Source organism: Myxocyprinus asiaticus, chromosome 19 (genome assembly GCF_019703515.2).
Source record: "Myxocyprinus asiaticus isolate MX2 ecotype Aquarium Trade chromosome 19, UBuf_Myxa_2, whole genome shotgun sequence".
Lineage (NCBI taxonomy): Eukaryota > Metazoa > Chordata > Actinopteri > Cypriniformes > Catostomidae > Myxocyprinus > Myxocyprinus asiaticus.
The window spans coordinates 38,034,741-38,050,973 of record NC_059362.1 but is presented as its reverse complement, the minus strand read 5'-3'; the positions used below and the strand labels follow the sequence as shown (position 1 = coordinate 38,050,973).

Sequence of the window (16,233 nt, the reverse complement as noted above, 5' to 3'; positions counted from 1 at the left end):
TAATTTTAAATAAAAATATTTTATTTTTATGAAACACAGCTTATTACAAGTACAACATATCTCAATGTGAATCTTTAACTACACATTCTCAGTAACAATTCTTGGTTCATTCATGATTAAATTGATGTGTAATTGTAATGTGCTCCCTTAAAACCAGTGGTGAATTCTCAGGGTCAGCAAAGCCTTCTCTGTTGGCCTAACATTCCAAATAAATAAATATTTTTCATCCTTTCATTCTCATTGACCTTTTTGACTATGTATTTTTAATCGCTTTCCACTCTTAATTAATCTACAAACAAATAGAGAAAAAACGAAAAGTTTATCCAGTCAGAATTTATTTCTTGATGCTTACAAGCGAAGCGTGACAACTTTTTCACAAATCGCATGCCCGAAGCATCCACCCCGTTAAGCCTTCAGAATTTCTACAGAATCCCTCAACGGTGCAAATGAATGGGCAACTAAAGTCAGATTGTCTGATTCATCAGCCAATCAGATTGATTTATTTGTTCCTGGTGGGTGTGATCTTTAGGATATGTCCTGGTTGAGGCCTTCTAGCTGGCCTTGAGTGATGCAATCACGCTTTAAATGACGTAATTTGAAAGCGAAGAGCGGACGAGTCGACTGTCATTACTGCCGCTATCGCCATTGAGCAAGAGATCCTTATGGATTTAAAAACCTGAGATGTTCTGCATGACGGTGTGATTGCTTAATTTATTAAACAGGAAAGGAGGACTGATTTTCACTTCAAGTAAATTGGTAAGTGCTTTTTGCATTGTTATAGCAACATCAGGATTTTCTAAGTGTAAATTAGCTGCTTGAGCATTCAGTGTCGGATCAAGTTTTGAAAAGTAGTGCTGCGTTCCATTCAATTCAGAAAGTCGGATTTTACAATTTCCTACTAGGAAAAGTGCAATGGAACGCATCTTGAAGTCAGAATTAAAACTTGTAGGCTCATGCAGAAATTCTCAACTCCGATTTCACTGAGATGCAGGGGCATGATGTCACACAAACATGTCGACACTAAGGGAGATATACAAAGTAAGTGATAAACATTCACTTTATTAAGTAATATCGATAAATGAGTTCGTTTCCACATTACATGATATTAAAGCTTGTTTAACAAACGCCTGCAGAAACAGGTGTAAAAACATTATAATCTCTTTTGATAATCGTACAACTGTAACAGAAATGCTAGCGCTGCAGCATTGTTTATCAGTTGGGTTGTTAGGAGACATCTCTAATGAGAGTCAAACCCCTGCTAAGATAACGGGAGCGTTGAAGTTTTGTTTCCTTAAACATCATCTTCCGAATATCGGGGAATGGAATGCATTTATGGTCGGAGATATCAAGTAGGAATATCCCATATCCAACTTGAATGGAACGCAGCATAACTATGTACCCTGATAAAACGAAATTTATTGCAAGCAACATTTAAATCGCAAATATTATTAGATAGATTTTTCCAGGTATTATAGACCTCCTTGGTAGATTCATATGAAAAATTATGATTTTTGAATGTCTGTTTGGGAGATGTTCATTTCACAATCAGTCATGCTGCAGTTAAAATTAGGCTTGCTTGAGCATTAAGTGTCGTTTCAAGCTCTGGCTTTCGTGCGTGGACGTGTTTTTAAAATGTCAACTGGTATTACTAGTTAGCTAGCGACAATATACGATGCCCAAAGGCATAGGGTGTCTTATTCATTGTGAAACTGTGTTTTCTTAATGGCATGAATCACACTGAAGGCCTAGACTTTAAATGCACGGCCTGCCACTGCTTAAAACGCTCTTCGCTTTCCAACAAAAGTGAATAACTGGGTCCGTAAACAGTAGTCCATATGACTCATGTGCTATGTTCCATGTTTTCTAAAGTCACACAACAGATTTATGTGAGGAACTGACTGAAATTGCAAATGGGTCATTCTCAAACAATTTTGACTTTCCAACTTACAAAATATTGAAATTTTCCATTCAGTTCAGTTTTTGCCTATAAACGCTGAGGGTAAACATTTTGTAACATGTTGACATTCATTTTTATTCATAAAGGACAACTTGGCTGTTGTTCTTTTATTATTTAATTTTTTTTCACGAATGAGGCAAGTTAACACTATGTTAACACTAATGAGGGTTCAATATGTTACAACACCACATTGTGAGGGTTCAATGGCGTACAACACCAAATATTTTTGTGTAAAAATATTAGATAAAATGTGAATTAATAACTTTTTAACATGCTGGGAAAATCACATTATGCATATTTAAGCAGCCTCTGAACTTTGGCCTTAAAATTATTTTCCACAACTTTTTGTATTTAAAAAAAAGTTAAAACTTCTTGATCTGCATTCAAATCTCAATGTTTTACATCTCATTTAATTTTTTCACTCTGGAGAGTAATTTTTAATTAAAGCTGACAGTTGCAAGGATTCATACTTGTTAAAACCAAACAGCAGTATCTATAAAATATGTTTTTTAAATCCTCCAGTAACAATTGATTGTGATTGGCCCATTCTGAACAGTGCTGCCAAAAGTAACAGGTGCCACGTGACAGCCCATCTATGCGCTGCCTGATTCAGCAGTGGTCTAGTGGTCTGTCGTCATGCTTTTCCAAAAATAAATACATTTCATTTATTAAATGATTTAAGCAATGTAATTTACGATTTTCTATAATTCAAGAACTTTTTAAGAACCTCTGGTAAAAATCGCTATTTTCAAGGGTTTTCCAGGACTTAAATTTGAAAAAGCCAAATTCAAGTACTTCAAGCAACTTGTACGAACCCTGTGGCACCCAGCGGCATCACACTAAAGCAAAAGTTACCAGTCACCAATACTATCACAAAAATGCACATTTCGAAGTCAGCCATAATTCATTTATTCCATCAGGAGTTACCGAAATAAAATGAGTAGAATTCGGCTTGTCATGTGATCTCAAATTGGTGGACCCCATGAGGCAACTAGGCACTGAGGATCAGGGAAGTACACTTTGAGTTATCTAGTGAGCACATGCAGCTGCTGCGAACATATTATATATATATATATATATATATATATATATATATATATATATATATATACACACACACACACACATTTACTATCAGGTTGTTGAGACCATTCCAATGACATTAAGTGAGATATATGCTGACAGAGTACCTGGGGATCGACGGTGGGCACACAGGGCTGAATCATCTCATGGGTTGACAATTTTTTGGTTTGCACTCTGCCTGGAGGTCTGGGGATGACGCCAGAGAAGGGCCCCTGGTTCTCTGCATCTGCAAACATGGCCGCATGCCTCGTCTCCAGCTCGTTCTTGCCCATCACAAAGCGAGGAAGGGGTAGACCCCTGACTGTAAACACAGCTCCATGTTAGACTTCTAGAAGACGACCAATAGTGGGTTTTGCCAATACTGATAACTGAGGTGAGAAAACAGGCCGATAGCTGATTAATCGGCCGACAGTTTTCAAAATCCACAGAATGAATGAAACATTTCCACTTAGTGTAAAATAGTGCTGAACTTTATAACAAAATTAAAATGCTTGTACCTTCTTCAAAGCCTTTGCCATCTGAAATTAATGAAAATATTAATTATTACACATCAAATGTGTTTGTTGTTCAGCAATAACATAAAACACTGCCTTACAAAGCCAAATAGGTAATGTATGCTTCATCACTACTCAAAATATTTTATATTTTATTGTCACATGAAATATATGAATGATGTAGAAGAAAGGGGAGAGAAAAGGGGGTAGAAATAAAATCAACTCAGGTCGTCTTTTTAAATGTAATTTTAGAATGGCACTGTATATAGTATATATCCATGTGCCCTCATATGAATACACTGTACTACATATAGGCCTAAAAATGTGACCTCTAATGAATATCAGATTTAAAAAAAAAAAAATTCACTTCACCATGCACTTATGTTTCTTTTGCACATTACTACATCATACCGCAGGAAGCTTGGACGTAAGTTTATTTTGTCAGAATGGAGAAAAGTTTGGAAACCGTTATAGTCAAACAAATATCAAATGAAAAGTAAAAGTACACCTGCTATCACGCAATGTACTGTGCTCACGCTTTGTCTTCTGATGCAAGCGATCTGCTAAGCAAAAGCAAAAACTCAGCCAGCATTTTCACATAATCTTGCATTAACATGAAATTATGATTTACTACTGAGGATTAACGTATCTACTTAGCAACAAAATCTTTACAGAGCGCTCATGTTTATAATCTGACTGTAACAAATTGGACGCCCCTCAACCGCCTGAAAATCAAAACTCATCAGACTTGCACAAATTTGTACAAAAAAAAATTATTCGAATTAAGACGAAAGGTAAGCAGTTTCCATCATTCACTTTGTAACACTGTTCTAACCATTTGTACAGATAATGTTAATAAATAAGCAATTAGTCTAAACAAATGAATTATCAAACCTCCTATTACAAAATTTTAGTTGTCTTAAATTATTTATTCATTATACCATGACTATCTGTAATAACCACAGTACTATCTACATACCTTGGCTTTTCTGAAGTGTCTGTCTATTTGCATAGTCACATGACACCAGGGGTGTAGATTCCAAGGGGGATGGGGAGAGGTAACCCCCCAATAATCAAAACAAGCAAGTACAACCCCTTTAATTTGGGTCAAACCTTTTGGGTAGACTTCCGCAAGCTTCTCACAATAAGTTGCTAGAATTTTGGCCATTCCTCCAGACACACCTGGTGTAACTGAGTCAGGTTTGTAGGTCTCCTTGCTCGCACACGCTCGTTTAGCTCTGCCCACACATTTTCTATCAGATTGAGGTCAGGGCTTTGTGATGGCCACTCCAATACCTTAACTTTGTTGTCCTTAAGCCATTTTGCCACAACTTTGGAGGTATGCTTGGGGTGACTGTCCATTTGGAAGACCCATTTATGACAGAGGTTTAACTTCCTGGCTGATGTCTTGAGATGTTGCTTCAATATATCCACATAGATTTCCTTCCTCGTGATGCCATCTATTTTGTGAAGTGCACCCGTCCCTCCTGCAGCAAAGTACCCCCACAACATGATGTTGCCACCCCTATGCTTCACAGATGGGATGGCGTTCTTCGGCTTGCAAGCCTCACCCTTTTTCTTCCAAACATAACAATGGTCATTATGGCCAAAGTTAAATTTTTGTTTCATCAGACCAGAGGAAATTTCTCCAAAAAGTAAGATCCCCATGTGCACTTGGAAACTGTAGTCTGGCTTTTTTATGGTGGTTTCGGAGCACTGGATATTTTTGAAGCCTTTCAGGTTATGTCGATATAGGACTTGTTTTACTGTGGATATACAGGTGCATCTCAATAAATTAGAATGTCGTGGAAAACTTCATTTATTTCAGTAATTCAACTCAAATTGTGAAACTCGTGTATTAAATAAATTCAATGCACACAGACTGAAGTAGTTTAAGTCTTTGGTTCTTTTAATTGTGATGATTTTGGCTCACATTTAACAAAAACCCACCAATTCACTATCTCAAAAAATTAGAATATGGTGACATGCCAGTCAGCTAATCAACTCAAAACACCTGCAAAGGTTTCCTGAGCCTTCAAAATGGTCTCTCAGTTTGGTTCACTAGGCTACACAATCATGGGGAAGACTGCTGATCTGACAGTTGTCCAGAAGACAATCATTGACACCCTTCACAAGGAGGGTAAGCCACAAACATTCATTGCCAAAGAAGCTGGCTGTTCACAGAGTGCTGTATCCAAGCATGTTAACAGAAAGTTGATTGGAAGGAAAAAGTGTGGAAGAAAAAGATGCACAACCAACCGAGAGAACCGCAGCCTTATGAGGATTGTCAAGCAAAATCGATTCAAGAATTTGGGTGAACTTCACAAGGAATGGACTGAGGCTGGGGTCAAGGCATCAAGAGCCACCACACACAGACGTGTCAAGGAACTTGGCTACAGTTGTCGTATTCCTCTTGTTATGCCACTCCTGGCGTCTTACCTGGGCTAAGGAGAAGAACTGGACTGTTGCCCAGTGGTCCAAAGTCCTCTTTTCAGATGAGAGCAAGTTTTGTATTTCATTTGGAAACCAAGGTCCTAGAGTCTGGAGGAAGGGTAGAGAAGCTCATAGCCCAAGTTGCTTAAAGTCCAGTGTTAAGTTACCACAGTCTGTGATGATTTGGGGTGCAATGTCATCTGCTGGTGTTGGTCCATTGTGTTTTTTAAAAACCAAAGTCACTGCACCTGTTTACCAAGAAATTTTGGAGCACTTCATGCTTCCTTCTGCTGACCAGCTTTTTAAAGATGCTGATTTCATTTTCCAGCAGGATTTGGCACCTGCCCACACTGCCAAAAGCACCAAAAGTTGGTTAAATGACCATGGTGTTGGTGTGCTTGACTGGCCAGCAAACTCACCAGACCTGAACCCCATAGAGAATCTATGGGGTATTGTCAAGAGGAAAATGAGAAACAAGAGACCAAAAAATGCAGATGAGCTGAAGGCCACTGTCAAAGAAACCTGGGCTTCCATACCACCTCAGCAGTGCCACAAACTGATCACCTCCATGCCACGCCGAATTGAGGTAGTAATTAAAGCAAAAGGAGCCCCTACCAAGTATTGAGTACATATACAGTAAATGAACATACTTTCCAGAAGGCCAACAATTCACTAAAAATGTTTTTTTTATTGGTATTATGATGTATTCTAATTTTTTGAGATAGTGAATTGGTGGGTTTTTGTTAAATGTGAGCCAAAATCATCACAATTAAAAGAACCAAAGACTTAAACTACTTCAGTCTGTGTGCATTGAATTTATTTAATACACGAGTTTCACAATTTGAGTTGAATTACTGAAATAAATGAACTTTTCCACGACATTCTAATTTATTGAGATGCACCTGTAGATACTTGTCTACCTGTTTCCTCCAGTATTTTCACAAGGTCCTTTGCTGTTGTTCTAGGATTGATTTGCACTTTTCGCTCCAAAGTTCATTTCTAGGAGACAGAATGTATCTCCTTCCTGAGTGGTATGATGGCTGCATGGTCCCATGGTGTTTATAATTGTGTACTATTGTTTGTACAGATGAACTTGGTACCTTCAGACATTTGGAAATTGTTCCCAAGGATGAACCAGACTTGTGGAGGTACACTTTTGTTTTCTGAGGTCTTGGCTGATTTCTTTTGATTTTCCCATTATGTCAAGCAAAGAGGCACTGAGTTTGAAGGTAGGCCTTAAAAAACATCCACAGGTACATGTCCAATTCAGTACACCTCCTATCAGAAGCTAATTGGCTAATTGTCCAAAGGAATTTTCCAAGCTGGTTAAAAGCACAATTAACTTGGGTGTATGTAAACTTCTTACCTACTGGAATTGTGATATAGTAAATTAAAAGTGAAACAAACTGTGTGTAAACAATTGTTGGAAAAATTACTCATGCCATGCACAAAGTAGATCTCCTAAATGCCTTGCCAAAACTATATATATATATATATATATATATATATATATATATATATATATACACAGTACTGTGCAAAAGTCTTAGGCACAAAATACTGTGTGTACTGTGTGTGTGTGTTTGTGTGTGTGTATATATATATATATATATATATGTCACAACATTAAAACCACCTGCCTAATATTGTGCAGGTCCCCCGTGCCGTCAAAACAGCGTTAAACCGCATCTCAGGATAGCATTCTGAGATGCTATTCTTCTAACCACAAATCATTCTAGAGACTGTTGTGTGTGAAAATCCAAGGAGATCAACAGTTACAGCCAATCATGTGGCAGCAGTGCATAAATTCATGCAGATACGGGTCAGGAGCTTCAGTTAATGTTCACATCAACCATCATAATGGAGAAAAAATTTGATCTCAGTGATTTGGAGCATGGCATGATTTTCACACACAACAGCCTCTAGAATTTACTCCGAATGGTGTCAAAAACATCCAGTGAGCAGCAGTTCTGTGGACGAAAATGTCTTGATGAGAGAGGTCAACAGAGAATGGCCAGACTGGTTCGAACTGACAAAGTCTACGGTAACTCAGATAACCGCTCTGTGCAATTGTGGTGAGAAGAATGCTATTCTGAGATGCAGGTTGGCGCTGTTTTGGTGGCACGAGGGGGACCTACACAAAATTAGGCAGGTGGTTTTAAATGTTGTGGCTGATCGGGGTATATATATATATATATATATATATATATATATATATATATATATATATATATACTAGGCATGTAACAATACTCAATTGTCATGATACAATGCAGTATCCTCATGGTCCTTTACTAAACTATTGAAACGCGACGCAACCAAAGCGAGATGGTCCAAAAGCGTCCCTCTAACGCAAAAGTATATAGACCAATAGTTAAAAATATCTCAGACAGACGTAGGCCAATAACTGGGTTATATTCAATAATATGGAAATAAAAAAAATTACAATATTTTGACTTTTTGTATTGTAGAAATGCTTAAATTGTCTGCTGCCACAATACATAAATATGATGCAATGTACTTGAATTATCTGATTTTTGAAATTTAGTAGAGAGAGAGAGAGAGAAGAAACATGACGTGATAAACAAACATGCATTCTACAGAACATTTGCATATGGCTTAGAGGTGCAAATGGTTTATAGGAATACACAAATGCAATGAGGAAGTGATTTTAATAATTTAATGGGGTCATATACTACATATTATTATTACATTTTTTCCCATAAGGTCCACATAAAATGTTAAAGATTTTTTTAGTGCCAAAAACAGACAAATTTTAGTGTTTTATTACCATTTTCTCTCTGACCATTACAATTAAACAGGCCTTTTTTTTTTTTTTGCTATGGTGCCTTTGAGATACCTAAGTTCATGCCTTCTTCCCATGTGAAATTAGAAACAGCACTTTGCTGCACTTTTACTCGCTACCTATGGTTTTGCTGTCGACTCCACTATAGTTTTAACTGCCCCATCATTCGAGAAAAGCCTCTTTGCCAAGCATGTATTACACTGTGACAGATTCACAAAACAATCTATGCTGAAAAGTGCCACTTATATTGTTAAGATCAGACTGAAATGATCAGGGATCTTGATAAAAATAAACCATTAAAGTCGCTCGTTTTAAATACTGGGATCCTTCGGAGGGATATGCAAAGCAGCAGGAGCTACATTTTGATAAACTTTTCCTCATTATACTCATACACTCTTATTTCTCCTGGTGTTTTGAAATAATAGCCTCTATTTCCTGTTTTCCTTTTCACTTTACCGGGAGTGTGCAAAAGAAGTTTCTGAAACCAGTATAGGCACGTTGACGTGTACATGAGAAAGGTAACGTGTTGAAATGTACAATGTATTCTGTATCTGTTTGACATCAGAGTGAGACATTTTTGCATCTTACTTTCAACAAATGGTCTTTTTGGACCTGGGAAAGTAGCTTTAAATTCTGAAAGTAACATTATGTTTTCATAATACAATGATCTAAAAGGATTAAGCAAAAATATTTAAGACACATCCTAGCAATGAAGGACTTGCGTTACACCCAAACACAAATACAAGTATTAAAAAAGGCCCTTGTGTTTGGAATATACACATCCAGTCCTTTTCAGTGAAGAGGCACTAAGATTATCCTCTAATTCTTGTTATGTAATAGCTGCAACTGCCACAATGGATTCATTTGCAAAATGAGTGTCTGCAGAATTGCATGGATGTGATAGCTTCACATTAAATTGAGGAACAGAGCATGATGATATTATGCAAAAAGTGTACACATGCAGAACAGCTTGGATCAATAACAGGGTTTAAAAAGGTTTGTTTCTACTCACCACTGTTTAGACTCTCCACGCGCAGAGGCAGTCCAGACTGGGCCAGTGCAATGAGCTTCAGTGCAATGTAGAACTGACTCCGACCAAAATGGCCAAGACGTGTGGCACCGCAGAGTTCAGTGATCTAAAACAATGAATAAAGACCCCTCATTAAAAATAATTTAAAAAAAACATAACATCTATACACAAAACTAGGCTAAAGCATACAATACCATGACCAGAGATTAACATAAATCGATCCTCGTAAAGTTCTGCAACCAATATAAATCACTGACAGATTGACAATAAATGCACAGCCAGGCAAAAGTGGCATAGTTGTTCATCTGTCATAGAATGTGGGGTTCAATGTAAGACAATTAGTCTACGCCTCTCATCCACACTGGATTGGTGTTTTCCTCCACCAAAACTTTCAAAAACCTTCTATAAAGGTACACTCAGTAATTTTTTTCCTCATTAATAAGTTTAACTCCTAAAGTCATGAATTGTAATTTTGCAATATATGTAGGAAATCATGACCATGACCATCATGACATTAAAATGAGAATCCAGTCATATTAGTGACCTTATGAAAGCTGTTTTATTCTACATGGAGAGGGTCCGCACATGGGGGCTGCCATGTTAGAATTACATGACCAGCCAAATATTACTCACCTAATCTCAGTAACCGTTCTGTTATTTGACACTTTCACTCACTGATTTAAATAATCATGTCTGACTGTGAATACTACATTTCTACAATGGCATCTGAAAATGAAAACTACTGATTTTAAATGATGCTGCATCCAAGCCGCTAGGTGTCAGTGTAAGTCGAAGACAACACAAAGACAAAAGTTACAGTTACAGTGCACCTTTAAAAGGATAGTTCACCCAAAAATGTAAATTCTCTCATTATTTACTCACCCTCATGCCATCCCAGATGTGTATGACTTTCTTTCTTCTGCTGAACACAAACAAAAGTTTTTAGAAGAATATTATCCTCTAAATCCCGACTTGCAATTTCACTTTTACATCTGAAAGCCACATGTGGTGCCTGTTTAGTTTCACATCTGAAAGTGAACGTGAACGTGGAAAATTTGAGTAAAAAAAGGACTTAAATTCTAAACTGTTTCTCACTCACACCTATCATATCGCTTCAGAAGATATAGATTTCACCACTGGAGTCTTATGGATTACTTTATGTTTCCTTTATGTGATTTTTGGAGCTACAAAGTTCTGGTCACCATTCACTTGCATTGTAAGGACCTAAAGAGCTGAAATATTCTCCTAAAAATCTTTGTTTATGTTCTGCTGAAGAAAGAACATCATACACAACTGGGATGGCATGAGGGTGAGTAAATAATGAGAACATTTTCATTTTTGGGTGAACTATCCCTTTAGTACTGCATTAAAGGTAGGGGCGACGATATAAAGTGTAAATCGATAGAGATTTTGCTATATCGTGTATAACGCGATATGTAAATATCCATGTGCGCAGCTTGGATTTATCTATAAGTGGGCAGGGCTTCACATGAGACTGAGAGAACTGAAGAAACATGGACAGGGTTTTTCTGAGATTTAAAATTTTTCTGCGGCCACCCAAGCCAATTTAATGACCTTCATCTTGCGTTTGGTGCTTCAAAAGTGCAAAAAATGTTGAACCCTGGAAAACTCCAAATGGAGAAAGATATCTCCATAGAACTGGACGACTCCCACACAAATCAAGAAAATGAAGAGAAACTTGTTATTAAAACAGGTGCAACATCTGTGGTGTGGGCACAGAGCAGAAAAATGTAATCAGCAAAATGTGTCGCACGACGATAATCACTCGTAATACAAGCAATCTATTTTACCACCTCAAAACAAGGCACACAAAAGAATATTATGAAAGTAAAAAGATGAACCCTGCATCAGTTTGGTCATTTATTTATTTATTTTGCAAGAAGTGTTATTTATTTGATATTTATTTTCGTCAAGGAGTGTTTATTTTCGTTGGATTTGTTTTTTAACTTATGTTTTATTTTCTTTGTCAAATTGCTTTGAGAAGATCTTAAGTTTCTTGAGGAAAGTTTATAATAATAATAATAATAATATTGGTCAACAACATTTCAAACTTAAATTTGGCATATTGTGAAATTTTGCATTTTTATTACAAAGTAAAAATTTTGATTTTTGAAAAGTTTATTTTTTGTTTATTTATTTACTTAGACATTGTTTGTCTTGTTCCAAATAAAGAGGAATTAGTTTTCATTTATAAAGCATTTAATTCACTGACTGGAGTTCCAAAAATAGACATTATAATATGGTTAATATTGTCATTTAATATATAAACCCATTTTTATTGATTTTCCAGAAAACTTTCACTATATTGTGATATATATCGTCATATACATCAACAGGTTAACCTCTCCGGAATAAACAGTTTGCTAAATGGCCCAGTGTGATCAATAAAGTGCAAATGCTGTGATTTAATTATATAAATTATATAAAAATAACGCTTCAGAGTGGATTAGTGCTCTGCTCTGTCATCTCTCATACAATGCGAACGATTCTCATAGTCTGTGGAGTTTCCAGTGTATGAGCGGTCTGCTTCACACATTCATTTAAAGCTCATGCAGCTCATACAGACTAAGATTGTAGCATTTTGCGGTTTATTAACCACACTAGGACATATCACGATTTTAAATGAAAATGTAACTGAAAGCAGTAGTGTGTCAGTAAGACAGTGTGCGGGTACCAAATTAAGTCAGTGCTTGGTACTACCGGTACTGTAGAAACACTGGTATAGTTACATCTTTTTTATTTTAGTATGGACTTGGTACCAAAATACCGGTACTTTTGACAACACTCGTTTTAAATGTTTAATTGTATAACATAATATCAACATGAAAATAGCACGTTATGACTCCAGCTCTGAATATCTCCCAGTCATGATCACACACAGGCGATATCCTGGTAAGCTCAAATCATGAGATTCATCCTCCAGAGGAGTAGTGCCGAAACACGACTGACGTAAAGTGTTCTTCTGCAAATTGCTTGCAATTTTAAGTTCCAACCACAGATGTTGCTAGAGAGCACAAAGTTACGTAGTGCAGCTTTAACCGAATTCTTATTTTACACAATATATTTGCTGTAAAAAAAAAAAATGTTAGAAAGAGCATGTTGATATTTTTCTCAAAATATAGGCCTTTTGAATGGCCAAGGTAAAAAAAAAAAAAAATCACTGTTCAACAATTGTCAAAAAAAGACTCAAAAATAAATTGCTCAGTCATGCTGTATCTAACGTACAGTAAAAGAAGATACACTCTTTACTGGCAAATCAATGATGCACCTTTTCAAGAAACACTGACGTCAGATCTAGGACAAGTAACAATATGCACCATTACAGTTATTTTCTAACCGATATTTCTCCGTGCACAGCGCAGTTTGATGAGTGTTGATATAATCAGTATCATCCAACCACAAACGCATCTCTAGGCAAAAGATGCTTGACAGCTTGCAAAACTGTCAGAGCAGAATGTGTTTTTATATGCACTGTCTATAAATCATGTAAAGGCATTGTTGCTGTATTATAATTATATGCAAGTGATCAACAGATTGTTTTGTCAGTCCAAATCATCAAAACAAATCATCAAGTACGGTTATATAATCTCCCTTACTAAAAGGGTCACATCACAACATCTGGATAATTATTAGCTAGTACCTCCTGGGATTAATTCATCCAATGCTTTACATCAAACTGTATGATGATTGCTGAATACGTTCTTACAAGGCTAGAAGAGCATAACTAAATACTTAATACACAATACTAAGTGTTGATATTATCACCAACTTTATGAGATTTCACGAGCCATCAACCATGTATGGATCCCCTTCCAAAAGGAGAGAATGACTAAATATGCTCATATTTAAGAGGAAGCATGCACAACTAATATTTACAGGCTTGCAAAACAGGAAACAACTTTAACCCAACAAATGCATCACCCTCCATCTATGCAACTCGGCAACAATGAGATGTATTTATCAGCCTGGCTTTAAAAGCTCTATAAGCATGGTCCAAATGATCCATAAGAACTCTTGACTTATCTGAAATGACTGACTATTGCCATCAGTCACACTTCTACTTTAGTCTCAAGCACAACAACACCGATCTGCTGACTAATAGACACATACCTGATGGACCAACTCACTTGAGAGCTGGGCCGCCCGGAACAGGTCCAGAACCTTGCCATTGGAAGCCACTTTCTTGGTATTGTCCACATCACAGGAGAGGAAGAGTTCCGAGTAATATTTCTGCTCGACATCGCTAAGTGTTAAACTCTCCATCGTGGCATTAAACCCGCAGCTGACGGCTTCACTTATCGGGCCAGTGTCGTGCCTTTCAGTGTATGTGCAAGACAAGGAAACTACAAAAACACCTTAAATGAAATGGACGAACTCAAAAGAGGGTAGTTTGGGGCGGTTGTTGTTGTTGTTGTTTTTGTGTACCGTTACTCGCTGTCTTTGCTCTTGTCTTTCGGCCCTCGCAAAGTCAAGCAAACTAACAGAGTCCGGGACGTCGGAATTCAATTGTAACAGCGTCGAGACTGGGTTCCGCCGTTGCTCTGGCTCTTTAACCGGCGGATTTTGCCGCCGTTGGAGCGGTGGAGTTCGCGTAGCCGCTGAGAGATGTTACGAATAAAGTTTCGGGCTCTTCGGGCTGCTTCCCTCTGCAGACAGCGCCGCCATTCTTGGACTCCGTGACGTCATGGCCCAGGCGCGCAGGACCCGGATGGAGTGTGGCGTCATAAATGTGTCGTCATCACGTCAGAGTTGTTTCTAAAAAAAAAAATGTGCCCACTAGATTTGCCTCAAGTTCCACCAGAGACTTCTGATGCCCCTCGCCCTGTATCTGACAGCGGAACAGTCATGGGGCACTTCGCGGCCCACAGACTGACGGCAAAAAGATCAGCTTTGCCCCCCCCCCCCTCCAAATTTGCAAGTGCCCCACCAAAGATCCCACCCTAGTACCGGTCCTGAATAATCTATAGTTCAATGTAAAGCAAGCAAATATATTTTTTAGATTAAACTCTTAATTTATAATATTATTGATTAAAGGCTTTAAGTGTCATATAAGAAATGTAAAGTTGAGAAAACATGCAATCACACCTCCAAATGTTTTTATATTCTATATTAAGTTTGAGAAGGCAGAGTCTGCATCACACAGTAATGTTTTTGCCCTGTTTCTCTTTAAAAGTGAAATGATTTTTGTTAATCCAGTGGTCAAATGCTAAGTGAGACTGCTCCATCTTTAGTGTAATTATAGCACATCCAGATAGTGGCTAGTTTCAGGTCTGTGTGTGCAGTATTGTGGAATTAATCCCACAACCCTCCCTCTCTCTTCAGAAAACACATGAAGATTCACTGTACATATTTACAGAACATATTACAATGAAAAATTTAAAAGATAAAAAAAGAAGTATTAGTGGGTTCAATAAATATGAGAAATGTACTGTTGTTGCCTGATTACTATGTAATCGTGTTATCCATTAAGGTAACTGTAATCTGATTATGAGTATTTAAAATGTTATTTAATCCAATTACAATAACTTGATATTTGTAATCTGATTACAGTCCATGGGCTATCACATGCAATACGTTTCTACCCATCACTGGTTCCCTATCCACAGTTTTCCTGAGCAACCATTTGGTGGTGCCATGATGATTGTAATTGCCTGTTTTCTGTTTTGAAACAAGCGATCCAGACAGAGAACAACCATTTAAGTGTCATTTTGAGTAAAAATGAATTTCCCGCTCAATTTGTGCAGTTGTTGGCTGTCATAAAAACTCAAAGTAGTTTATGATATCAATGTAACCAGGGTTGGCGAGTAACGGAATACATGTAACGGGATTATGTATTTAAAATACAAAATATAAGTAACTGTATTCCACTACAGTTACAATTTAAATCATTGGTCATTAGAATACAGTTACATTCAAAAAGTATTTTGATTACTGAAGAGATTACTTTGCATTTTATTGTCATTTGTTTCATTTAATATTTAGTCCTTTCAGATGGAAAACATTTATACATATAAATGATGTGATCAAAAGTGCATTTGAACAGCGGTGAAACACTTTCTTATGATGTGTTACATTCATACGAGCAGACAGAGAAGTAAGTTTGAAGTAAGTTTGGACCAAAAGAAACAGAAATAAATCTTGTGTAAATTATCAGCTTTTCGCTAAGCTAAAATGCTATTTCTAGCCAATTTACATGCACATGTTATCAGGCACTATCATATTTTTTTATCAAGAAAATTCACATTAGATCATAATTTCTTTTTTTCTAGTAAGACCTTTGATATTAAGGCAAAAATCATATTCTTGATAATAATTTTTGTATTGTTTTCCTGTAAAAATATCAAAAAATCCTTAAAACAAGATCAATTAGAAAAAAATCTACCAGTGCTGAAGAAGTAATCCAAATTAT

At 36.9% G+C, this 16,233-nt stretch overlaps 1 protein-coding gene across 14 annotated transcripts in view; it reads right to left on the bottom strand.

Annotated features, from left to right (window-relative positions):
• LOC127410073 (ralBP1-associated Eps domain-containing protein 1-like) overlaps positions 1-14,636 on the bottom strand; it is a 31,775-nt gene extending 17,139 nt beyond the window's left edge. For 5 of the 14 annotated variants that reach the window (XM_051645110.1, XM_051645112.1, XM_051645117.1 and 2 more), the window contains exons 1-3: positions 13,935-14,634; positions 9,786-9,909; positions 3,148-3,341 (exon numbers count right to left, since the gene is read on the bottom strand). In XM_051645110.1, coding sequence (XP_051501070.1) covers positions 3,148-3,341; positions 9,786-9,909; positions 13,935-14,087 — 471 coding nt within the window. In that variant the 5' untranslated portion in view covers positions 14,088-14,634. Of the gene's footprint in view, positions 1-3,147; positions 3,342-3,537; positions 3,559-4,042; positions 4,095-4,513; positions 5,277-9,785; positions 9,910-13,934 lie in introns of those variants that run through there. The other 9 variants (XM_051645122.1, XM_051645114.1, XM_051645121.1 and 6 more) reach the window with 6 other exon arrangements.
• Between the last annotated feature and the right edge of the window lie 1,597 nt (positions 14,637-16,233).